The following is a 17,948-nucleotide window of genomic DNA, read 5'->3' on the forward strand; positions in this document are numbered from 1 at the left end:
ATGGTATGCAAATTTTTCTCATGCACATTCATTGGGGATATTCTGAAAACCTGGCCTGCCTGTGGACATCAAGGACCGGAATTGAGCAGCTTTGTAATGCGCTCATGTACTTATACAGATGAGTGATCTAGGTATGGACGTTTACACCTGATCAGAAAGCAGTACCGATATGAACCAGAGGGAGGCGCCTCTTTCAACCCAGGCAACTGTTTACTCTGCCTCAGGGGAAATCCAGGATTGAAGCACAGCAGAACAAAATAAGAAATATTTACACAGTCTCCAGAAGTGCTTTATTGTTTCCTCTATTCAAAATAAAAATAACTCTTTCTAATGACATTTTTTTTATTTTTTTTGAAAGATAGAAACGGTGTTGAAAAGACAGACATACAAGTACTCTCATTGTACATATTTGTGATATATTTTAAAACAACTTATGACTATCTTTCAAAGTGTGAGGAGGAAGAGAAGGGTCTGGCGCACTGCCTTGAGGAACTCATGCAATGGTAAAGCAAAATGGGCTGGGCCTTTGTGGGAGAGGGGAGACTCCAGAGAAGCAGGTTGGAATGTCCTACGGTTAACAAAATGGTTACCTACATAAAATGTTAAAACAAATCAGGACAAGTAGAAACAGACAGCATTAATTCTAAGAACAATCAATACTCAGAAAAATGCATCAATAAATAATTGTGTTTTTAACAGTTTTCTAAATGAATTCCTGTCACTGCATTTCCAAATTTGGCCAACAGGGGCATTCCATACCCCTGCACATGAAAAGGTCATTGCATGTTAATGGCTAAGATGCCCGTTAAGTATAAAATGAGCTTTTTAGCATTTAGCACATGCTAATTCTTTTAATTCAGGCTAACCTTTAACAAAAGGCCGCCCTAATTAAAAATGTGCTGTTCCATTTTTTTGCTTCCTTGTTTTTATCCAATACCAGCAGGAAGTGATTCCACTTCCTGTTTGACTGCTGATATTACATTGCTAATCCAGAGGGAGGTGATTGTTAGGCTTTAACTTCTCTGGAGAAAATGATTTTCTATTATTGCCGTCTTTCACTGCTATTGCTTTTTAAAAATCTATAGAGAGGTTTTACTTCTCTGGTTTTATGGCCTCTGATGCAGCCTTGGGGGCGAAACATGGCCACGTCAGGCATATGGTTTGTTCTGATTAAAGTTCTTCATATTTTCACACTTGTTTGGTCTGCTCTTTCTCCAGTTATCAAATCTATTTCATGCATTTTCAATGCAGATAGTTTATGGATTTGAAGATTTCTGATGTTTACCGACCATTTTTAAGAGTGTTGTTTTTTTAACAACTGAATTATGTATGTTTGTTTAACATTTTATGCTTGTTACTATGGAATCTGCATCTGAGCCATCTTCCTATAATCCGTATAATTGTATAGTTATAAAGAGGAAAGCCTCACTATTACAAAAATCGACCTGAACAGTACAGCAGTGCTGGATATATCATCAGTATATTATTCAATTCAATACAGAAAGTACTTCATGGGAGTTCAGATTTCCACCGTTATCACACAGATGCAGGTGGGGGGATTCTTCATAATTCCCAGTACTTCTATTTAATTTATTCTTGTTTTATTTTTGTTTTATTACTATTTCGTTACTGTTTCATTAATAAATAGTTAGTAACAAAATGGAACAGGGCATGATGGAGGCGGAACGGAGTGTGCCCGCAGACGTGGCCTTGGGTCCGGATTTTCCTTCGGGAAAATCTGGTAACCCTAGCCATATGCTAATGGTAAAATTTGTGTATGACCTTTAATACAAAAAATAGGAAAACCCACCATTTTTACCTCAGCGTCTTAGAACCTGGGAAAGACCCGCCTAAGTGTATGCTAAGGCCACATTGTAATGCTGTCTGGTAAAAGGGCCCCTAAATGAATAAAAGATTCACAGATCTGGCATTAATGTTGACAGAGAAAAAGGAACATATATTTATATTATGTTTAATAAATTTTTTAAAAAAACTTTTAGGTTTTTAAATGTTTTTTTGCATGTGTGTATCCTATAGACAGGATGCAAGATTGTTATGGCATACAGTGGTTCACAGAGTTTTGCATTAATACCATGTCTGCACTAACATTATCTTACCATTGTACAAGAAGATAACTTGACGAGACACTTGTTACATACAAATCCGGGGTACTTTGGCTTACTTCCTCCGTTCTGTGCAGGGCAGAGTTGGTTACTGGTATCTTACTATATATTCGGAAGAAGACTGGAGGCCAAAAAGGTGCTTCTTCCAAAATTAAATGATTTTGTTCTCCAGGGCCGCAATTCTTTGTGTCGCAGCTTCCAGTGTGCCAGAGTTAAGGAGCACGAACCCTCCATCGGATGCAAACTTACGAGCCGATATTCAAAGCACTTATCCAGTTAGCAGGCACCGCTAACTAGATAAGTGTCGGTGAGTGGGATAGTCAACAGTGCTAACCAGATTGTGCCAGGTTTATAGAATACCACTCGTGGGGAGGGGGAGAGGGTTGCAACAATTTTTTAACTGCTATAAGAACATAAGACTTGCCAAACTGGGACAGACTGAAGGTCCATCAAGTCCAGTATCCTGTTTCCAACAGTGGCCAACCCAGGTCCCAAGTACCAGGAGAAGCCCAAAGAGTAGCAACAGTCCAGAGCTGAGACTGTGATGTCATAATGCCTCATTCCACCAATGCCTCAGATCCAACCTCATCAGTGATGTCACAGTGGTTTGATTATCTTATAGTTGACTCACATAAAAACATAAGAGTTGCCGTACTGGGACAGAACGAAGGTCCATCAAGCCCAGTATCCTGTCTCCAGCAGCGGCCAACCCAGGTCCCAAGCACCTGGCAGATATATAGGACTCAATGTCAAACTTTTAAAAATTAGACTTTGCTTGTATACACATACAATGAGACAATTTCCATCAGTAATTTAGCTAGGCAAATAAACTATTTGAATATTGTCCGCCGTCCATACGGTTAGAAGTGGTTATATGAGCTTTGGGGCTCAAAATTCCAACCAAGAATACAGATCCCTAAAATGTAATGTAATCTTATTGGTAACCTATTTGTAATATTATCTAGAAATGTCCAGTCATTTTTACTATCCAATTTGCAAGTTCTCCTGGAAATTATCCAGCTATCTTACCTCTTTTATAACCAAAAACCAATTGTAACGTTACTGGAAATGTCCAGTCAGCTCTTTTGTAATCCGCCTTGAACTGCAAAGTATAGGCGGAATAGAAGTCACTAATGTAATGTAATGTAATGTTTTGGTGTTACCATTAGGATGCCTGTGACTTCTGGGCACTTACGTTTTGGTGCTGGAAGTTTGTGTGCCCAAAAGGCAGAATCTAAAAGTCTTCTCTCTAGTTCTTGCACAAACCGACCTGTGGCTGCTCACTGGGGTCCTTGGAGCAGATGTTAGCTGCCTCAGGGAGTGCCTGTGAGGAAGGACAATCCTCCCTCAGAGTCACTGTCTGGAGTAGGGTTACCAGATGGTATTTCCCCAGACACGTCCTCCTTTTAAGGACATGTCGGGGGTCCGGACGGCTTTTCAAAACCTGGCACTTTATCCAGGTTTTGAAAAGCTTCTATCAAATCATCGGACGGACAGCAGGGGGGGGGCGGGGCTAGGCAGGATCTGGAGCGGGGATGGGGCATGACAGGGTGGGGATGGATGGAACTGGGTGGGACTGGAAGGCAGGTCTAAGGGTCCGGATTTTCCAAACGGAAAATCTGGTAACCCTAGCCTAGAACATTCCACTTCTCCCTTCTGTTCCAACTTAGTACCCCAAACCACAGCAGTGAGCAGCCTCTGTTAATGAATACCGGAGGTTGGTACAGGAGAGAAGCAGAGAAAGGACTATTAGGTTCTGCTATCTGGGTTCCCAAAAGTCCAGTAGCTAAAAGTCTGGCTGGCCAAAAGTTTGGAGACCCAAATGGCATTGCCCAAAAGTCCTACATCAAGAAGAAGTGCCATATTCACTTGTGGTTATTTCAGTTTAGGTGCGGCTACCAGACGTCCAGGAAAACTCAGACATGTCTTCTTTTTAGAGGACTGACCGAGTGCCCAAACGGACTTTCCAAAACCCGACAGTTTTGTCCGGGTTTTGGAAAGCTCTGGTTGCGTCTGCAGGGTCTCTGAGCATGCACAGATGACGTCACAGGCATCTCTGCATGCTCGGAGACCCTTGAACATGGCCCGGAGATCAGGAATATTAAAAAGCAGCTTGCTGAGGGGGGGGGGAGGGCAGAGCTGAGGGCAGAATGGGGCTGGGCTAGAGGTGGGGCTGGATGCAAAACTGGGCAGAGCTGGGGGGGGAGGGGGACAGAATGGGGCGTTGCCATGCATCCAGGATTTTTGGATGCAAAATACGATAACCCTAAGTTTGTGCGATCCTCAGGGCTTATTGTTTAGCATCGACTGCAGCTGCTCTCAGCCACCCCTCCCCCAAAACCGCATCGTCTTTCTAATGTTGAAGCCAACCCCGACTACCACTTTATATACGAAAAAAGGATATGCGTCCGTGTCAACGTCTGGATGAGCTTCTCCACTTTCTCCTGAAACTTCAGAATGGATTCGCACGCACATGGATTTTCCTCTGAAGGCAAGAGAGCAGACTCCCGTTTACCAGCGTAAATTTCTGCCAGCGTCACTGACATAATGGTCTATGTAATCTAAACAAGGCAAACTGGGTGACTGGCGCAATGATCAACACAAAAGGGAAACCGTGCGAAGGGAAATTACTGTACTAGTATGGGAGACAAAACCAACCATATGCCCTTCCAGGCCAGTGTTCAAAAGGACTTAGGTGGCTGGCATCGGATGCTAATGACAGAAGCGCTTTGTTTTATCAATTTCCCTGCAGCAGATTGGCTACCATTTGGCATTATAAATCATCATAACAGTCAACTTTAGCCATTTTAGTTTTGGTCAGGATATGGAAACAGGCCAAAGTCCTAAGGATAGTGACACTCGGTGGCATAGCGAGGGGTGAGAGGCGTCCGGGGTGGCGGCACCCCTCCCCCAACCATCTTCTCTGCCCCGTACCCTCCCCGCCCACTTGCTGTGCGCGCGCCTCCCGTTCCCTTCACGCGTACCTCTTCAACTTTCCCGGCGTGAGCAGCGTCGGCAATTTGCTGCCCCCGTCGGCTCTCTCCCTCTCTCTCTGACGTCAAGTCCTAAGTGCGGGACCCGAAAGTGACATCAGAGGACGGCTGATATTGGCGCGAACATCAGGTTGGAGACTCTGCTCACGCTGGCAGAGAGCTAGAGGTACGGTGGGGGTGGGGAAGTGAAGGCGCGTGTGTGGTGAGGAAAGGAGCAGGTGGGGCAGAGAGAAGGGTTGGTGCTACCGGTGCTTCTTTTAGTATGAATGCTGGTGGTTTCCTGACGAAGCTCTTAGAGAACTATATAAGAGCGAAACGGAGATCTTCCGTCGTAGTTTGTGAAGCTATGCTATGAAGCTAAGTACCCTATTTTCATAAAGTTAATACTCTTTATAAAGTTTAGTCTTGAAAGGGATACATTGGTTATTACTTAAAGGAAGACCGAAGACCAGCGCTGAAAACTGGTTTATAAGAAATAAGAAATAACAAGTTAAATTGACTGATAAGAATTTAATATATTTAAAATCTAAACATAAAAAAACTTGAGGAAAGAACTCAGAAAAAAGAGAACAAATAAGATCAATGATAGCTCACGATCGGGTTATTAGTCCAAAATATACATCGGACTTTTAGCCTGTGAGCCCTTGAGATCGGTTGTAGTTCTCTATGGATATATGAACTTGTACTTCAGCCATAAGTTCAAGTAAGTCTTGTGTGTGTCACAGAATTTTTTGGGTGCATAGATTCTCATCCTATCAAGCATTAATTTTTCAAAACTCTTTTTTTTTTTTAAATTTTATTATTTATTTATTTTTATGCACCAATCCACTCAATTGAAAACGGTGACTAATAAGTTATTTCTCCAAAAACAGTGTTTAGTCTCAAAAAGACGCCACTTTATCGGAAGGCGTCGCTTAGTCAGAAAAAAGTGCCGACGCGGCCAGCGCTTCGCGGAGTTATGTTCTTATCTGCTGCATCAGGGCCAAAATTTAGGCATTACAGACTTTTCACAGCTATATTGTGTCAACGATTTAGACACCAATGAAAGCGTGGTATAAGCGCCCACCCCTAGATCGGCGCAGATGCCCTTATGCTAAAACTACACGCGTAACTTAAAGGAATGCCTCTGATCCACCCATGACCCACCCGTTTCCATGCCCCTTGACTTATGGGTAAACTCTGCGCATGGATCCTGCACCTCAATTTACATATACAACCTGTAATTACCTCTAACTAGTGCCAATAATTTCTTATTGAAACGCCAATGATTGGTATTAATTAGTTGGCCATTCAATTACATTGCCTGCACAAGTTGGTTGCACGCCCACATTTGTGCATGCAATTGGCAGCGCTTTTTATAGAATTCGGAGATATACGCCTAATGCTATTGAATATATGGAAATCTTATCTGTATCAATTTATGTGGATAGCGCTCCACTGAATATTTGCATCACAATGGGGTCCTTTTACTAATCTGTGCCAAAAGTTAGCCTTATCATCCCATAACACGTGGGGGGGTTTTCCTGCGTGCTACGGCCATTTTTACTGCTGCAGCAGTAAAACAGCTGCCGTTATTATACTGTTGCCCAATTTTCCATCTTTCCTAATCTCTGTAAACATTTCTTGTCTGTCTGCCCAATGTTTATAAATCTTCTGCAATTGCAGCGTGGAGAGAAAAGAGCGAGCCGATATAAGCCCCGGCAAGGTAACCCAAATTGTTTTGCCATTTAAAAGGTTGGTGGGAAGAGTAGAGAAATGCTGTTATTTTTTAAAGAGAGAGAGAAAAAAAGACAGTAAAATGCACAGATTCATGTTATATCCTTCACGATCCAAACACAGAGGCATAAAAATGTGAGGGGATCAATATTCCGTAGGATAAACCCATTAAGAGAGGCTTCGACCTGATTATTTCTCATTGACTAGCTGACGCTAGGAGGGGGCTAGGACTGGAAGGAGACGATGGGGGCTGCGGTGACTTGAACAGGGCTGATGTGGAAGGAGGACGATGTGGGCGAGATATGACAGGAGGGGAGGCCTTGTGGGGCAGTGATTAGAAAAGTGGGGGGGACCTCCCAGGAAATTTTTAGTACCGAAACCTAACAGAGGACAGTTCCAACTGAGCTGCAAGCAGATAGGTCAATGAGAAAAAGGCAGAGTCATTAAAAAAAAAAAAAAACAACACCAAAGATTCCCCCCAGCCCACAAGAAACTTACTGACGCAGATTTTCATCTGTAGCTTTTTTCCAATCTGGTTTATTGCCTTGAAGTTGGCTGAGTAGAAATAGTGCTGTGGAACCGGTTCAGAAGCAATTTCTTTGAGCTCGTCCTCAACAGCATTACCAACTCCAACCGCATACATCTTAAAGCCTGTAAAGGTGCAAGAAAATGTACTTTTGCTTTACTCAGCGCCCTGGAAAAGTAGGAATTAAAAAAAAAAACAACCAAAACCTTCAGAGTCGTGGATCTCAGGGTCCTATAGATCCATCCTCCTTGTCATGTATTTTCTCTTTTTATCCAATAAACATTATGTTGGGGAAGTGGGGCCCTGATTCTTTAAACGGCACCTAACTGTTAGGGACCGTTAAGCACAATTATCAAGCATCATCTAGAAAGATATTTAATACCATACTCCCCATGAAAATCCTTAAGATCGGAAGACAAAGCCCTATTAACAGTTCCTTCTTTAAAAGTTATATACTCTAGGAGAGACATGATTTTTTCTGTTTCGGCCCCCCAAATCTGGAACTTACTCCCACTTAATCTAAGAGAAGAAAAACTATTGAACAAATTTTAAAGTCTCCTAAAGCGCTGGCTTTTTAAAGACGCTTTTTAATAGATCAGTCTCACTATATTTTAGGGTAGGATGAGGAGGTTACTGAAATATGTGGGTAGGTGTCTCCCATCCCGTGTGTACTAAACCTATACCTGATTTTATTTTTTGTTTTATTTTTTTTAATATTGTAATTTAAGGTGCCCTTTTCCCTAATGTTTCAATGTCAATTAGCAGCATATGTGATATATGTGGATTTTATTATTTTATCTGATTTTTACCTGATGTAAATCGCATTGAAATGAGATTTTGCGATCTAATCAAAGAATGTATTAAACTTGAAACTTGATTTATAGAATCATACCTAGCGGAGACTTCTCAGATTCAGAATCTCGGAGAGAGCGAGACCAGAAGGCTTTGAGCATGCGCAAATGCTCAAAGCCCAGACCAGCCCGGCACAGGGAAGAGGGAGGATCTCCCTCGCACCACCCAGCCCAGCTCAGCCCAGCCCAGGCGAGGGAGGATCTTCGGGCACTGGCACTGGCACGTCCTGTGCATTGGTGCTGGTGCCGGTGCCCAGTCGGGTAAGCGATGTCTTTGCGGTGCTGGGGGGGGATGTAGGATCGCGGGGGAGGGGGGGGGTGACGTGAGCTAGGGGAGGATGCCAGTTCGCAGGCCAGAAGAGGGAGTAAGCGGGGTTGGCGGGAGGAGGTTTTAGCAGCATGTGCGGTATACGCGTGTGCGTGCTATATAAAATTTTTTTTACAGAAATGCTTTGTTCCCGCGCGCTATACGTGTATGCGTGTTATATGCGTGAAAATACGGTATGTGGCACTTACATTTGGACATGGATCAAAGATGCACGTAAGAAACAAGTTGGTTAACAAGCTGCTTTCAATTAATCAACATTAGCATTCAGTTATTGAAGTTAGTTGGCACTAATTTGGATTTGCATGCATCAGCTTGCTATTGGACCATTCGGGTCTTTATCTGCCGTCATCTACTATGTTACTATGTATGTTACTATTCTATAACATTGTACTAAAAATCCAATAAAAGAACTCGCAGATAATAATCCAAATTATAAATCCCTAATGAGATAATTAAGATACGTTGGCTTTAGATCAATGTATAATATTTATATAAATACTATATGTATAATACTATATGTATATTGATCTAAAGCCAACGTATCTCAATTATTTCATTAGGGATTTATAATTTGGATTCTGTAACATTGGGCACCTAAATCTCATAGCACGCAAGTCAAAAGGGGGTGTGGCCTTGGGAGGGGCATAGGTGGGTCGGGGCATTCTAAACATTTGCCCACAGTGTTATAGAATAGAGCCCATTTGTGCAACCAGATGTCACAGGTTTCAGCTGGCGTAAATGCTGGTGCCTAATTTAGGCTTGCGAATCGGCACGACATGGTATTATATAAAGGGTGCTCAGTCGGGAGTGTCCTTTATTAAAATGTGCTCGGTGACGATTTTTTTTTCTGGTGCCGATTTTTGAGCTGACCACGGGGGTGCCAGATGAAATCTTTATTCAAACGCTTCGGGCAAGATTTGACACGGCTGCGTTTCGGCCCCTTGGCCTGCTTCTGGAGTCGTAGCTGTAAAGAATGTCAAATTTTCTGGTAGTTACACAGCTTGCAAATAAATCCTGCAAGTGGAAGGACACAAAAACGATTTGAAATCTCGGTGTAATTACCAGAAAATTTGACTTATTCGTTACAACTAAGCATCCTGAAAAGGGCCGAAGAGCCAAAACATGGCCGTGTCTGAAGTGTTTGAATAAAGATTTCTCCAGCGCTCTGTGGTCAACTTTATTGTATTTGGTGTTTGTTATACTCCATGGAATTTGTTCTTCTATTTTGGTTGCCCAATTTTGAGCACCATTTCCAGAATCTGGCCCTATGGGTGCTAATCTGATGAGTAGACGATGAAAGAAGAAAGAACAAGACTGATTTGCATAAGAAGCAACAGCTTACAAAGTGGTCAACCTTCTATAGGTGACACATAGGCGCCAGTGCTTTTGTTAAGTCACATAGGCACAGTTATGTTGAACTCTATCCGCCACCCTAGCCCACAGCCTCTCAAAAGCCCTCACTCTTTGCACTTGGCTATACTCTTTTATCTGAAAGACCCCCATCCTAGCATGTCTTGCCTGTGTCATACTTCAAGAAGTAAAGACTGTCCACTATTTGTGTTATATTTGTTCTTGAAACATTTAGGCAACTAACTGGCATGGATATTGTAATAAACCATCTAGATCAGTGGTCTCAAACACGCAGCCCGCGGGCCGCATGTGGCTCTCCAGGTGCTATTTTGCGGCCCGCGGTCTGGACGCGATCAAAACAGCATTTCTCTTCCCCCTTCCCTTCCTTTTGGAGCAGCAGCGTGTCTGGCCGGCTCAGTCGATCGTTCCGTTCAAAGCCTCGGGTTGGCGGCTCCTCGCGCTATCCACTCCTGCATCGGAAGCCTCTCTGACATTTCAACATCAGAGAGGCTTCAGACGCAGGCGCGGATCTCGCGAGGAGCCGCCATCCGCGGCTTTGAACAGAACGATCAACTGAGCCGGCCAGACACGCTGCTGCTCCACAAGGAAGGGGAGGGGAACGAGAAATGCTTCTGCTGCATAGGAAAGGGGGACCCTAGGGAAATGCTGCTACTGCTGCTGCTGCTGCTGTACAGGGAAAGGGAGAGGGAGGAAAAGGGAAAGAGAAATGCTTCTGCTGCACAGGAAAAGGAGAAGGGAAATGCTGCTTCTGTTGCTGCTGCACCCAATTGGGGAAAGAGAGGGAAGGAAGGAGAAGGAAGACAAGGGAGAGGAGAAGAACAAGAGAAGCCAAGTTCATGGGAGGGAGGGAAGGAAAGGAGATATCAGACCATGGAAAAAGAGGGAGAGATGCCAGGGCATGGGGGAAGGGAAGGAGACAGATGCCAGACCAGAGGAAAAGAAGGAAGGAGGGAAAGAAAGGAAGGAAAGAGATGCCAGACCATGGAAATAGGACGGAAGAAGAGAGAGATAGGAAGGGAAGGTAAGACATGGAAACGTAGATTTTGAAAAGAAAGCAGAAAAATTGAACATTAAGTTAATGCCAAAGATGGATGCAAGAAGTCAAAACAAGACCTGACTATACTGAAACCTAGTGCTGAGAGAGTGAAGATGCTTTATAAGGTATGCTCAGAGATGTGAAACTCTGAAGAGGGGGTGAAAACCCTCTCTTAGGGTAAGAGTTTACCGTCCAGTCATTGCATAGGTAGTTCAACGTCACTCTCTAAGAACTAGTAAGTAAAAATATGAAAAAATTTTCATTTCAATACTATATCAATGTGATGTAAATTCAAAAATTCTGATATGTGATAAATCTCACTGGATCATAAGTATACTTGTCTTTTAGAAATAAACTTATGTCTCTGGGGGTCTCGACGTGGCCCCGTTTCGTGGTCTGCTTCAGGAGACCCAACAATCTTTAAAGCACACTGTAGGCTGTAATGAGCTGTAATAAGCTATGAAGCATTTCAATGAGAAAATCGTTTGCAGGATCAATGAGATGATCTGAAATGCAAAAGTTTCTATCAGTGCATAGCACAGACAGTACTATAAAACAGCTGTGCTATGAACAAGTCAAAGCTTACTGACTAAAATGGCAAAAGGAAGACAAAAAACTGTAAATTCAAGGACATACCGATTGCAGGAGGTATTCAAAGGTTCCAGGCAACAAAGGACGCTGCCGATCCCGCCAAAATTTAACCCAATGCGGGAGGGGGAGGGGAACCTCCGTGCAACGACGCGACGACGTCATCATGTCGGCACACGAAGGAAAATACTGATGAATAATGTAGAATAATGTTATAAATATTTTCCCTGTGTAGTGTGAACAAAGATGGATGCAAGGCAGAAAGTGAAGACGGAGAGAAAAACAGTCAAAGGACAAGAAGGCCCTGGAAACATAGTTGAAAGCACAGAAAAATAAAGTCACCAGACAACAAAGGTAGGGAAAATGATTTTATTTTCAATATAGTGATTGAAATGTGCCAGTTTTGAGAAAGAAAAGATACTAAACTTTAAATGTGAGGGCTGCAGAAAAAATAGAGTACTTGGAGGGCCGCAGAAAAAATAGTTAATGTCTTATTAAAAGAAATGACAATTTTGCATAAGGTAAAACTCTTTATAGTTTATATATCTTTCCTTTTAACTGTTAAAGGAAAGTTTTATAAACTATAAAGAGTTTTACCTCATGCAAAATTGTCATTTCTTTAATAAGGCATTAACTATTTTTTCTGCGGCCTTCCAAGTACCTACAAATCCAAAATGTGGCCCCGCAAAGGGTTTGAGTTTGAGACCACCGATCTAGATCATTATAGTATTATTTCTAATTATTTGGTTATCTCGTAAAGTTCTATGCAGTTTACAAAAAATTTAAAAAAAATTACAATTAAGAAATGAAATTACTGTTCAATAAAACTAGAATAAGCCTGAAATCTAATGGGTTCTATGGCATTTGTAAACGGAAGCAGACTAGATGGGCCTTATAATCCATAAAAATACTATGAATTAAATAGGGAGCCATGGAGCCCTACCTAGATCTTTGGCTTTCTTGGCAGCATCCTTGATGTAATCTTGTGAACGTCCGTCTGTGAAGACAATGCCCACCTTTTGAACACCAGGTCTCGCGCCATTGGAGACAGCAAAACTATTGTCCACAAGATAGGAGAGAGCCTGGCCGGTCATTGTGCCTTTTTCCATGTAGGACATCTTTTTGACTGCATCCTTGATCTGCTTCTTGGTTTTGTACTGGCCCAAAGGGAACTCCTGCCTGACAGAACTTGAATACTGAACCAATCCAACCTGAGCTTTCGTCTCTCCCACATCCAAGGAGTCCACAATCTGACTGATAAACTTCTTCACCAGTTCAAAGTTTTCAGGCCTCACACTCTTAGACCCATCAATGAGGAAAACGAGGTCCGTAGCAGCTGATCCGCAGGCTGAAAAAAAGAAAGATCCAGAACACTTAAAGACAGAAAAGAAACATTTTGAAGTATCAAAATAGGTAAGGTTATTTTAAAAAAAGTGTTTGTAAAATGCTGGTGAGAGGATAGAATTATTCAAAAAGGGGACTATTTGGAAGGGGGGGATCAGAGAAGGAGGAATGGTTACAATCAAAAAGAATAGGCAGGTTGAGGATTAGCAAATGGGAAAAAAAAGATTATAATGTATATTATTTAAAATTATAATGAGAGATGTTCTTAACCCTTTCAGGACCATAAGGATCGTAGGCCAATTTTTGTGGTTTTGACGACATTTTTATGGTAAAAAGGGCTTGCAGATGCCAAAAAATTGATTTTTTTTTGTGAAATATCATTATTTTTATTTAAAAAAATCACACTTCTGGCTTATGGACAGTGTGGCAAGTGAATCTTCTCGTCAATCTAGCAACGACGCTAATGAATGAATGTCGGAACCAGTTTGTTTACATAAAGGCAGTATCATATGGAATCCGTACATATCAAATTTAGAACTGTAGACTATCCCAATCAAAATTTATAGGATTTTAAAGTTATGGGACAAATATGTCCCTTGGTCCTGAAAGGGTTAAGAGCCGTGATAATGAAAATCTAGATACACTATATCAACCCTGCCCCACAAGAGCATAAAAATATGGATGGAGAAACATTAAGGTACTCTTGGAACATTTCAGGATGTTTCCAAGTATTATTCTAAGCTAGGCTGTATATTGTACACCAATTTAATCTACTACCATACTTAAAGGTGGTTCCATGTTATTCCACTTGAATGAAGAAATAAAGGTCAATGAATAAAACACAATACCTAGAATGTAATGGGCCTCGTTAGCATTTAGCGCTCGCTAAATCGGCAAGTGCGCCTTAGTAAAAGACCCCCTAGGTGAACATGAACATTGACACTTAGACAGGGTCTATTTATAAGAGCAGGAGAAAAGGAAGATCTCCTCAAACGTTGCCATTGGTGACCAATACAGTTTCGCCTTTTCTCTTGGACAATGAACTGTGAAACCTGATTGGTCACTATGAGGGCAAGTTCTCTCACAGGCAAGACAAACACCCCCAACAAAAACTGCAGAAATAATGCAAAGCAGAAAACAAAACCAGAACTGCGGTAATAATGTACAAGGTGCAGGAATTTAATTTTTAAAAAAAATCATAAAAACATGTATAACATACATAAAATAAATCCAAAAACAGGTCCTAGTATTCATGTGGACTGGACCCAACATGGTTTCGAAAAAACTCTTCTTCCTCAGGGGTCCCAGATGATGGTACCTAGAATATAAAAAAAACAGATTAGAAAAGCCTAAAATCGAACGGAACAGGCGTTGAATTCTCCTGTTTCACAGTGCAGCACCTACACGGGAGAATTTAACGCCTGTTCCGTTCGATTTTGGTTTTTTCCAATCTGGTATTTTGATATTCTATGTACCATCATCCAGGACCCCTGAGGATGAAGTGTTTTTTCGAAACACGGACCATGTCGGGTCTGGTCCATATGGATACTAGGACCAGTTTTGGGATTTTTTTATTATATTTATTTTATGTATGTTATACACGTTTTTGTGTATATTATACTGCAGTTTTGGTTTTGTTTTCAAGTTCTCTCACACACATCCCACTTGCCCTCATTCACTCTGCCCTTCTCTCTCTCATATACACACATCCCACTTGCCCCTAGCTACAACACACACTTGTAAATAGATTTCCAGGTCAGTTTTAACAAAGCACCATGATGTTTGCAAGTACAGTTTTTACCATTACATGTCTTTCTGTCTTCATTTAGTGTGAAACCTTCTCTACAGGCACAGGAGTAGGAGCCTGGGGAGCTGACACAGATCTGTTCACAGTTGTGGTCCCTCGTAGCGCATAGGTCTGACGCTGTTACTTGAAGAAAAAGGAAAAATCACGGTTTATCAGAATATTTCTCCTTCTCCCTTGTTTTATATCCATTACATGGCTTGTAAAGCATATTGCCAATTTATCCGATATGCTTCTATTGTGTTTACAATCTCCCTTTTATAGCAAATGAGTTCTCACTGGAACATTCTGGAAGTATCTTTATAAACCTTGGTTTTTTTTTTTTACTGAAAAATTACCTCACCCGTAAAAGGATATGAAACGCAATTCCCATCTCGTGTGCCACTTTTGAGTAGGCATTTTCAAGAGAGGAGCATGGGAGGAGTCTGGTGGAGTCACGATTTACATAACCTCATTTTATAAAATATGCTTGCATGGGTGGCACTGCTAGTGGTCACAGTGCCCATGTTGAAGGTACAGCTATGATGGGCAGGAGTGAGCGGGCTTTGTTCCTGCTCTTTCCAACACTAGACTACCAGGAGAGGAGCAAATAGGCCCAGGGGTTTCCATAGGGGAGAAGGAGGGAGGGAGGGGAGGTTGGTTGTTGATGTTGTAAGAGGGAAGGAGAGGGAGCTCTGGGAGAAGGGGGAATTGGTGATATTCCAGAAAGGAGGGAAGGAGAGGTGATTGGAAGGGGAAATTTGTCAAATTCCATAGAAGGGAGGGCCATTGACATTCCAGGGTATGGGAAGGAGGGAGAGAAAAGGGGTCGGGAAATGGTCAGATTCCCTTATGTAGGCCCCAGATGAATGTTGGCTGGAACACAAATAAGACCGGCTGTCAGCTTAAGATGTACAGAGATCCTTCTTTGAATTAACAAAAAGATGCCACTTAGCATATCACCAACGGATCTTGCAATCTGACTAAGTCGCTTACCAGAACTCAGTCTGTAGCACAGCTGAGAACTCTGAAAATAAACATGCAAATATGATTTTCTCTTTATTTCGGGCTAAACTCAGGCAGTCATGCGGGACCTGCAGACTGCAGTATCATGCTACTTAGGTTCACGTCCTTCTGTAAGCAAATAGGGCTTTCGGTCAGATATTGGAACCAGTTGTGTTCCCACGTACGCAATTATATGTGAGCTATTTTCTGAGCAATTCTGGGAAGACGGCTGATAAAGAAGTAAAGATTTCAAAAGAAAAGACTGGTGGGATGAATTTAATGGCCGAAGGAGATGACTTCAGTTTACAACAGTTTAGGTTTTTTTTATCATCCTGGCTGGAAATGTCAAGGTCCTGAATACAGGCAGTCCACGGGTTAAGAACGAGTTACATGTTTAAAGCTGTTCTTAAGTCGGATTTGTATGTAACTCAGAACCTGTAGATTTTAAGATTCCTGCTGCTTCCCTCTGGAAATACTGCTCAGTGAAATCAAATGAAGCCGTGACCATGTTCTTAAGTAGCAACATTCCAGAGCTGAGATTGTGATGTCATAAAGCCTCATTCCACCAATGAATAAGAGCCAGCATCATCAGTGATGTCGCAATGGCTGGATTATTCCAATACAGGCAGTCCCTAGGTTAAGAACAAGTTACATTTTTAAAGTTGTTCTTAAGTCGGATATGTATGTAACTCAGAACTTGTAGATTTTAAGATTCTTGCTGCTTACCTCTGCTCCCAGCTGACAAAAGGACCAACTGTCCCAGTGTTCCCTCTAAGGTACATCATGCACAACCACACTTCTTAATGTGGCCAGTCATCATCCCTGAATCTGCTACAGGAGACGTGTAGGAGTCTATGCCACTGGAAATGCTGCTCAGTGAAATCGAATGATTTCTTAAGTATGAGTCATACCTTAAGTCACTCAACCCCCCCCCCCCGCCCCCAAAATCAGAGGCATCAAACACAAAAAAATATACAATGGCCTACTGGCCACGCAGGCAGCAAAACTAGACCACCAACTCTCAAATCTACTGATCACGACACCAGACTACAAAACTTTCAGAAGAGAAATAAAAACCCCTGCTATTCAAGAAATCCATCAAGACCGCATTTCAAGCATTTCAGTCTCCCCCAGATCCCACAACCTTCTACCATACTAATGCTCAGGTTTAAAAATGCTTTGGCACCCTCTGGAAACTTCGTACTATCAAACACTATTTTGACTTCCTCTCTTTTCGATTGCTGGTTCAATCTCTGATCTTAAGCACCTTAGATTATTGCAATATCATATACTTGGGATCCTTTATGAAAACCATCAAACGACTGAGAATCATACAGAATACTGCCGTCCGTCTCATCTATGGTCTCAAAAAAATCCGATCAAGTAAGCCCGTATTACAGAAAACTACACTGGTTAAACTAAACTAAACCTTAAGTTTGTATACCGCATCCTCTCCACAATCGTAGAGCTCGGCATGGTTTACAGGAACTGGTATAAAGAAGGAACTCCAATGAAGGGTTGCAGGAACTTAGTATAAAGAATGTTTGCAGCAGTGGTCTCAAACTCATGGCCCGGGGGGGGGCACATGCGGCCCGCCAGGTACTATTTTGAGGCCCTCGGTATGTTTATCATAATCACAAAAGTAAACTAAAACAGTTTCTTGATCAAATGTCTCTTTAGCTATAAATGACAATATTACTATTAAGACTTAGCCAAAAGGAAAGATTTATAAACTATAAAGAGTTTTTTACCTCATGCAAAATTGTCATTTCTTTAATAAGACATTAACTATTTTTTCTGAGGCCCTCCATGTACCTACAAATCCAAAATGTGGCCCTGCAAAGGGTTTGAGTTGGAGACCACTGGTTTAGAGGGACTTAGTATACCATAGAGGGAGGAAGTATTAAATTTTTGAGAATAGCCAAGTTTTCAGATGTTTTCGGAATAGTTGGAGGGAGCCCAGATTCCGAAGTGGAATAGTAAGGTTATCCCTTGCCGATGGAGGCAAGGGTCATCTTCAAGTTTGCCGGCCTCTGCTTCAAAACCATAACAGGTTCATCCCCAGTCTACCTGTCGCACCATTTTGAATTTCCAGGCACCACTTGTACACGTAATGCCTATCTGTTTGCCTTCCCCTCCCTGAAGGGCTGTATTTACAAGAGATTCCTTGATAGATCACTGTCGTTCTAAGCAGGCAAATGGAATAAATGTCTAACCACCCTCATTTCCAATTCTCCCTCCTATCTATCCTTCAGGAAATCAATTAAAACCTATCTCTTTGATA

The 17,948-nt window shown here is 42.0% G+C and overlaps 1 protein-coding gene and 1 long non-coding RNA gene across 3 annotated transcripts in view; one reads left to right on the forward strand and one right to left on the reverse strand.

Annotated features, from left to right (window-relative positions):
* Positions 1 to 346: 346 nt before the first annotated feature.
* MATN1 (matrilin 1) overlaps positions 347 to 17,948 on the reverse strand; it is a 41,910-nt gene continuing 24,308 nt past the window's right edge. Inside the window, exons 4-8 of one of the 2 annotated variants that reach the window (XM_033953733.1) lie at positions 14,678 to 14,800; positions 12,476 to 12,880; positions 7,331 to 7,483; positions 4,528 to 4,608; positions 347 to 2,324 (exon numbers count right to left, since the gene is read on the reverse strand). In XM_033953733.1, coding sequence (XP_033809624.1) covers positions 2,275 to 2,324; positions 4,528 to 4,608; positions 7,331 to 7,483; positions 12,476 to 12,880; positions 14,678 to 14,800 — 812 coding nt within the window. In that variant the 3' untranslated portion in view covers positions 347 to 2,274. Of the gene's footprint in view, positions 2,325 to 4,527; positions 4,609 to 7,330; positions 7,484 to 12,475; positions 12,881 to 14,677; positions 14,807 to 17,948 lie in introns of both variants that reach the window. The other variant, XM_033953732.1, reaches the window with a different exon arrangement.
* On the forward strand, positions 11,827 to 14,953 carry LOC117364498. The gene is made up of 3 exons (XR_004540259.1): positions 11,827 to 11,886; positions 12,646 to 12,945; positions 14,706 to 14,953. It is a non-coding gene; the product is annotated as an uncharacterized LOC117364498 (long non-coding RNA).

This window comes from Geotrypetes seraphini, chromosome 8 (assembly GCF_902459505.1).
Source record: "Geotrypetes seraphini chromosome 8, aGeoSer1.1, whole genome shotgun sequence".
In the NCBI taxonomy this organism is placed as follows: Eukaryota; Metazoa; Chordata; class Amphibia; order Gymnophiona; family Dermophiidae; genus Geotrypetes; species Geotrypetes seraphini.